The sequence below is a fragment of the Nanorana parkeri genome, unplaced genomic scaffold (genome assembly GCF_000935625.1).
Source record: "Nanorana parkeri isolate BGI_ZX_2015 unplaced genomic scaffold, ASM93562v1 scaffold21, whole genome shotgun sequence".
NCBI lineage: Eukaryota > Metazoa > Chordata > Amphibia > Anura > Dicroglossidae > Nanorana > Nanorana parkeri.
The window spans coordinates 2,883,534-2,892,122 of record NW_017306289.1 but is presented as its reverse complement, the minus strand read 5'-3'; the positions used below and the strand labels follow the sequence as shown (position 1 = coordinate 2,892,122).

General features: G+C 39.1%; 1 protein-coding gene across 1 annotated transcript in view; it reads left to right on the top strand.

The window, feature by feature from the left end:
• The window catches only part of LONRF2 (LON peptidase N-terminal domain and ring finger 2), a 61,058-nt gene extending 54,932 nt beyond the window's left edge, over positions 1-6,126 (top strand). The window contains exons 9-12 of the mRNA XM_018563042.1: positions 1,178-1,336; positions 3,553-3,715; positions 5,549-5,698; positions 5,811-6,126. Of these exons, the coding sequence (XP_018418544.1) occupies positions 1,178-1,336; positions 3,553-3,715; positions 5,549-5,698; positions 5,811-5,969 (631 nt within the window). The 3' untranslated portion in view covers positions 5,970-6,126. The remainder of the gene's footprint in view (positions 1-1,177; positions 1,337-3,552; positions 3,716-5,548; positions 5,699-5,810) is intronic.
• Positions 6,127-8,589: the final 2,463 nt, after the last annotated feature.

Sequence of the window (8,589 nt, the reverse complement as noted above, 5' to 3'; positions counted from 1 at the left end):
GGGGGCGTTTGCAAAGGTATCAGAGAGGCTTTGGGGGGCAATTGCCACCCGGGCCCAGTCCGCCCCTGGGTCAGACTAATCCAGCACATTATTAATCTTAGTGCCCCACTCAATATGACCGCAAGCGAGGGGCATACTGAGTGGGGCAACTCAGATTAATAACGTCCGAAAGATGTGGACTGGGAGGGAGGCCTCTTTAAGACTGCGGTGGTGGGGAGAAGAGAACAAGAAGATCCACTGCAATCGTTTGTGCCCTCTTCGATTGGGCTCCTCGGTGCCACAGCAGTTTCCTCCGCCCACCTCAGCTGCCATTGGTGGGAGAGGAAGACTGCAGAACCGCAGTTGGCCGGCTTCTGCTGCGCGGGAGAGAGAGCACCTGGAGCCGGCTGGACGTGCAGGCAACCTCGCTGCTCCCCCACCATCACCAGGAGAAGAAGAGGTCAAGGCAACTGTAAGTCCCTGTACTTTCTTTGTGACCTCTGCACTGCGTTACATACTGACCGCTGATCTCTGTACTGTGTACTGACCTCTGTACTGTGCATCACACCCTGATCTTAGGTGGGGCAACTGGTGGCGAGTAACTTTTCAGGCCTGGCTAGTAGCTTAGGACTTGAAATTTTGAGCCCTGATCTAATGTATGCCTCTTTAAGACTGCGGTGGTGGGGAGAAGAGAACAAGAAGATCCACTGCAATCGTTTGTGCCCTCTTCGATTGGGCTCCTCGGTGCCACAGCAGTTTCCTCCGCCCACCTCAGCTGCCATTGGTGGGAGAGGAAGACTGCAGAACCGCAGTTGGCCGGCTTCTGCTGCGCGGGAGAGAGAGCACCTGGAGCCGGCTGGACGTGCAGGCAACCTCGCTGCTCCCCCACCATCACCAGGAGAAGAAGAGGTCAAGGCAACTGTAAGTCCCTGTACTTTCTTTGTGACCTCTGCACTGCGTTACATACTGACCGCTGATCTCTGTACTGTGTACTGACCTCTGTACTGTGCATCACACCCTGATCTTAGGTGGGGCAACTGGTGGCGAGTAACTTTTCAGGCCTGGCTAGTAGCTTAGGACTTGAAATTTTGAGCCCTGATCTAATGTATCTATTAACATATCAACATTGATGTGCTATTGAGCCTAAAGATTGACAGATTATCTAAATGATTTTTGTTTTTTTATTCCTCTGATACAGCCTGAATAAAGATGTCCCTATATTTGTCTGCACCATGGCCTTTCCAACAATTCCTTGCCCACTGCATGTGTTTGAGCCACGTTATCGCCTGATGATCAGAAGGAGCATGGAGACTGGAACAAAACAGTTTGGAATGTGTATAGCTGATGAATTAAAAGGGTGAGTATGTACTGTGTATGAATGTGTTTACATATCTTTAATTCAATTTGACAGACTTTGTAATGTGCATATAGAACAATAGTAAACATAAGATTTATCAGCTGTTTTTTTTTTGCCCATTACTGCCATTACTATCTTTGAGAAAACCATTGCTGATGTCCAGTTTTTCCACACTGGGGTTGATTTACAAAAGAAGTAGAGCATGGAAGGGAATATTTCTCAGACTCTGATGCAAAAAACAAAAGAGAAACTGGGTAATGAAAAATGAGGGAGCAGGAACTTACAGTGTATGTAAACCCTAACAACAAACTTGCATCTTGTTATATCTGTGATAAATGCAAAAAATACCTGGTAATCCTGCCAGCAATCCAGTGAGCTCATAAGTTCCTGTGCTCTCTGCAGTGTTCTCTCAAGGATTGCTATCAGCCCTACCAGTTTTCTTTTGTGTAATAGAGAACAACTTACCCTATGATATGTAGATAAGAAGAAGGGAGGTGTTCTGTAGCCATGTCATAGATTGACAATCTTGTCCCTCCAAAGATGCAGTGAAATGAGTGCAAATTGTCACCCTAGGATACCTGGGACCCTTTCTCCAGGTGCAAATAAAGGAGAAATAACTGGAAAAAAAAAACAAATGCCGTCACCACATCTAAGGATTAGTAAGCTGGTTTTAGGTGAATGTTGTTATTCAAAACTAGAGAAAAGCGTTTGTACAACCAATGACAGCAAAAAAGTCCAATTGGTAGCTATGGCTAACACAGAGACTTTTTCCTTTAACATGCGTTTACATGATCTCATAATTGTTGAACTGTATGTTTGCTATGTTGTTTTCATTCTTAGTAGTAATTCAATTTACATTTAAGTGGAAGTCCAGGCAAGAATAGAAACCTCCTGATCAAAATGCAAATCCCATGGAATCTTGAAGCAACACACAGATATCAATTCTTTTAAACCTATTTGGCTCTCCTATCATGTATTTGTCATAAGACAAAAGTCTTATAGTAAAATGAAGGAAGTATAAGAGTTTGCTACTAATTCTGTAACTATAACTAAACTTTGACCTTACATAGTTAAAAAAGACTGATGTCCATCAAGTTCAGCCTCTCACGACTCCTGCAGCTCTGGTCTAGAGCAAATGTGCACATGTTGCCAATTTTTGTCTTAGAGGAGGAAAACTTTTTTCTATTATTCTAGATAATTGCCCACTTTATATTCTTTGCATACCTTATTTTAATTTTCTTCCCCAGTCTTCTGACAATGGCCATTTTTACTGAGGGCAGAATACTAGATCTCACTTTACTTCCTGGAACTCTGGCACATGTGACTAGGACATGTGACTAGGACATGTGACTAGGACATGTGACCAGGACATGTGACCATGCACATCATCTCAGGGGAGGAAAATGCCTTTCCCTGTGAGATTACAGATTAGATTTCCCAGCAATGCTCTGCTGATGTAATCTTCCCAGAATGCAACGCTTGGGCACATTACATAATTTGTGCCAAAATGGACCAGGAAGTGGATACATTTTGTTTGTAAGTAAATGAAAAATGTTTATTTAATTAATGAATATAAGAATATTTTAAATCAGCATGCAGAGTTGCATGTTGATGGGATTTTTAGTGAAAGGTGGTAATGGTCCACTTTAACTGGTTTGTTGCAGCAGGCAAAATGGCCAAATCAAAGTTTTTTCTTAGCACCTTCACAGTGACCGAGGACAGAAATGTGTGGAATTTGTTTCTCTCATTAACATAGAATGCAGAAGCCAGAGTTGTAATCATTTAAACCTTTATTAGGACAGGCAGTGTTCAAATCTACTTTACAAATTATGAAATGAGCCAGCACAGACAGGGTTAACACAAACCCCTCACAGCCCCTTAATAATTGGGAAAGCAGGTAGAAATTCTAGCAAGGAAAAAACTATTTAAGCTGCAATAGGCATGATGTGATTTTTTTTTTTAGCTTATGCTATGTCAATGGGAGCATGTATTAAATATAAAATAGGTGTTATCCCAATTTGGCTGCAAAAGTTTAAATAAACTTTTAAGTCTTAATCTCTGTTTTGCCCAACAACATACATTTACTGTATAGGAGGTAATTCTATGTCCTTGCCTAGTCATGCAACCTTCCTTTTTTTTAAATTAAATTACATAGGGTATATTTGCAGACATTGTTGTCTTTTCTTTTTTTTCATTTAAATTTTTGCCCATTTCAGGTTTGCAGACTATGGCTGCATGTTACAAGTGAGGGATGTGAAGTTTTTTCCAGATGGTCGTTCAGTGGTTGACACCATTGGCTTGAGTAGATTTAAAGTCTTGAGTCATGGACAAAGGGATGGCTACAACACTGCAAATATTGAATATTTGGAAGACAAGAAGGTATTACAACATAACTAAAAATGATTCTGACATATACAGCTGTAAAATATCCATTTGATTACTGTATTTGACTCAAACTCTAAGATGAAGGACTAAATAATAGATGTTATTCTGAGTGTTTTACTGATGAAAGTGTATCCACTGTGATAACAGTGTTAGACATGGACTCACGCCTAGGCTGAATCAAAATCTCAGTGCAGAGCTGTGTGAAGATTTGGCTGGAAGAGAGTATACAGAACAGAGGATTTAGGCACTAAGGATTTTAGGAAGGGGAGGCCAAGTGTTCAGTGATGAGGGTACTTCAGGGGTTAGGTTTATGCTAGGACCAGGTTAAGGGGTAAGACCTATGTTTAATGTTGGGGAGGGGGTTAAAGTGACACTAAACTCAGGAGTTAAATCTTTAAAAAAACATTCAAGTACCCAACTATTAACAAAAATGTATCTTATTTGTGTATCACTCAGCTGTAGATCCTCAAATCATCTCTGAATTGGTGCTGACACTGTCCTTCCTTCTGGAGGGTGGCTAAGTTTGTTCCCCATGGTCCCTGTGTGTATTGTAAAGTAGCCACCGCTCCAATCTCACTCTCATATGGACTAAAATAGTTTACAAATTTGTATTGAAATTTTTGTCTATTATGGGAGCGAGCTTGGAGCAGTGGTTACTTTGCAACACACACAGGGACCATGGGGAACAAAAGTAGCCACCCTCCAGATGGAAGGACAGTGTCAGCATGAATTCAGAGATGATTTAAGGATCTACAGCTGAGTGATGCATGCATAAGATACATTTTTGTTAATCATGTACTTGAATGTATTTTTAAGGTTTAACTCCCAAGTTTAGTGTCACTTTAAGGCATTATTTTAAAGTTTACGGTAAATGTTAACCCTGCTTCTTCCTGAATTCTTAAGTGTTAGGGGTGCTTCAGTATTAGGCAACATAAAATATGGGCACTTAGGTAGAAGGCTTTCTTGGAGCAGAGAGGTTCACAATTAAAACTAACAGCGCAGAGAACTAACATACTACACGGAGGTATGAAGTCAAGGTTAATTCATACATTTTAGAGAGCAGATCATCTTGGAAGTGTTCAAAATTCAAAATGCCCCATAAGATATTTATAACAGAAAGGAGGAGGAAAGTAGCTCAGGTAGACATTGCTGGTGCTGCTTATCTTAGGGCAAATAGTAGCAAGTGTGCTAGATTTTCTAACTTGCTTAATTGATGAGAGTTGTCAGTCAGCGAGCATCTTCCTGCCCTCTTAGGCATGGAAACTGGCATGTTATATTTATGGGCTATTTCAGACGTTCCTGGTCTTCACTAGTGAACTACTTGAGGGGAGTTAGACTGCACTACATGACACTGCCAGGTTATGGTCTTCTGCTTTGTTCCCCTGTACTAATTGATGAGGAAATGACAGATGGTATAGGCCAGTTTTAATATTAATACGGACTGGAGTTGGGGCTGACAGCAGATAGACAGTAACCAGGAGTAAAGCCAAGCCAATCAAGGTACAGAAGCCATGCTGCACATAGATAAGATCAAGCATGTGACTTCTAATACATAATTCAATTTCCTGTTGGATGTGCCCATATACAGTATGTGATTCCACTATGTTCTACTAAAAAAACAAATGCCAGTAGTTGCCGTCTGCTGGTATTCTTTTCCGGCTGGCGTCAATATCCTGCTCCACTACTTAAATTATCCACTTAGCTTCTAGGTTTGACTGTCTGGCTCCAGAACTGTGCAGCTTCAGCATGTATATTTATGACAGTATTTATCCCACTTTTTCATATGATTATTGTCATGTGTCTTTTTTGTTTGTATCTGTCCCTCAGGTAGAAGGACAAGAATATGAGGAGCTTCTTCAGTTACACAATGCTGTTTATGATCAAGCTTTTGCCTGGTTTACCTCTCTGAAGGACAATCTCAAAGCACAAATCCTTAACCATTTTGGACCTATGCCAAGCAAAGAATCTGATCCACTGGTAAGTGTATAGTGTCTCTGTAGGTGTATATTTTACTCAGTGGTGTTCAATAATTGTAACAAGCATGGAAAAAAGATTGAACTGATATCTTTTTTTTTTTTTCCTCTTTCAGGCCAGTACAAATGGGCCAACCTGGTGTTGGTGGATGCTGGCAGTGCTGCCTCTAGAAAACAAGGCACAGCTAACAATCCTGGCCATGACATCCTTAAAGGATCGCCTACATGCAATCAGACGCGTTTTATTATTTGTTACCCGCAAAAGACCCAGATGATAGAGGATTCCATATGGTGCTGTAACTTATATATGTTTTTCCTTTAAAAATACTTTCTCTGCACTGAGAGACACTTTTATGACATTCTGGGAATTTTCCTTTGTTCTTTTTGTGAAAATACCATGCAGTGTCAACGAATGAACAACACTTCTACCTGGTTTATATGGTAATTAGTTGCCTGAAGTGCTTTTTTGTGTCAAATTTTATATCTCATTACATGTCGTCTAAAGTGTTGCTTAGTAGCCAGAGTGGGAGAGATCAAATATTCATTACACCCAGTTGTGCCAGAAAAAGTAATGACCAAGCATATTCAGTGGCATGTCTGGGTTGAACAGAGCATTACCTGGTCCAGAGTTAGTTGACATTAGATTAAAGTCAGGCAATGGAAAGTCACCCATATCCCAGTCGCATGACTGTGCCGGGTCCACACCACTGCCATTATTTGTACCCAAATAATAGAAAACATCAGAAAATGTACACTCTGGTTGTTTTTTTTTCTTTGACTACTATTCAATCATCTTTACCAATTCTAAGCCATAGTTTATTTTTCTGAGAAAATGTATAATTTAGTACTGTAATCTGTACTTGTCTCTATAATCATTAGTAAATTCATGCTCGCTGTAGAAATTGGCAAATTTGCAGGTATAAATTGCTCTATTTGCTAGATACATGCAGGAATTTTCTAGATCATACATTTCAGTGGGTGCAAACTATATATAGTAAAACCTGTCCTGTGTTGCTCACTATCATTTGCTAAGGCTTAATTCACATTGCATTGCATGCAAAAGAGCATCCAACGCCCAAATTTTGTGAGTAGAATTCCACCAAGTAAAAAGGCACTGCAAGGCATATGCAGCTACGACCCAAACATATCATCACACCTCCTGGTTTCCATTAGAATTTGTATGAAAAGGCTCATCAGAACATATGATAATGCCATCAGAAATTTGATGATTGTTGTTCGAAACTTTTGGTTTGATTTTTAACATTCGATTTTGGAATTTTTCCCCAATCGAAAGCCACATTCACTGTTAGAATTTCATTCATTCGGAAAAAAAATTCCATCCTGCTCCTTTTTGTCTTTTTTTTTTTTTTTTTTTAATCCCTATGGTTGAAAACGATCATCGATTTAACCCCATTAACTATTAGAAATTCAAACAAATGTTCATAAAACAACCGTTTTCAAACAAAACTCTAACCGTGTAGGCCCAGCTTTAGAATTACTATTTTCTTACAGTAAACCTTTTAAAATCTGATGACTTTATAGAGCCACCATGCATTAAACTTGAGTTAAACTTTAATTTTATGTGGCTTCATTCAAACAAGCAGGGCACCTGGGACGATATAGCTGTATAGTTAGTGTCAGCATGTTGGATCATGTGACCCCAATGTAGCTCTACATTGTGGGCACAGACATCAGCAAAGTCTTTAATCAAATTGACTTAAGACTCAACTGAGGTTAGTAGAGCTTGACACAACTGTTTTTTTGTTTTTTTTAATAGCTGTTGGGTACATTTTTGCAGAGTTTCATACCCCTGTCCATCTGTTAAAAAGTTAGGTCCTCAGAGTTAATCAATGATTTGTTAACCAGATAGCACTCTCAGCATATTAGGAATTGAGCCATCTGCTAGGAAACATGGCAGTTGCTACAAGGGAACAATATAGTTTGTTTTTTTTTGTTTTTTTTTGTTTTTTTTAAGCATGTAAGTTTTTATTGAGGTTATATACAAAAGATGATTTATACAAGTGACATATCAATATGAGTACATCAGACATCATAAACTGTAATATTAAGCACAAAAATGGTATTGCTAGATGCCGTACATGAAACCATACAGTAATGAAACCATTTATGTGAGCATTTATAATAGCTTTGTTTGATAATCTGTCTCCAATACATTCCTTCCGCTTTAAATGTATCTGTTAAGTAAATATGATAGAAGGTAGAAGAGTTAACCAGAAGAAAATGAAAATTTGTTAGTGTGATGTCGCACGATATCAATTCGTAGACTTGGTATATGAGGTGTCAGGGACAGGGATACCCATGATGCTTTAAGAGCAAGGCAATTTTTTTGGGAAGGAAAAGCTAAGTGTCAAAGAACATCTAAATCTCCTAATGTACCAGTGAGTTTCACTTCTTATAGTTTGTTTTACACACGGAAAATATTTTAAGCTTTACTTTTCATTATACTGCATTTCTGTCCCAGAAAGAAACTTCACCTAAGATCAAACAAATGTATTAATGATAATCCTAGTACCCCCTTATAGTCTGCTTAAGAAAACACTCAATTTCACTTTATTCAACATTTCTTCAAATATTCAGATACATCAGTAGGAAGGAGGACCTACTGAAAGTATAGGTATAGGCAAGCATGCCAAGTGGACATGTATGTTACACCTCACATAATAATAAAAATATAGAAGTAGTTGTTTGCTCATATACATGCATTATATCATATTTAAAAAATCTAAATAATCAGTTACAGATGTAATTATTTTGTAGGCATGATGTACCATGTCGGAAATATCACTGTTTGATCTCTCCCCTCCATTGAAAGTATTTGGTGTTGTCACCTTTTGGGGGATTTTATTTAACACTACCAGGCACATGTCCCTTAGG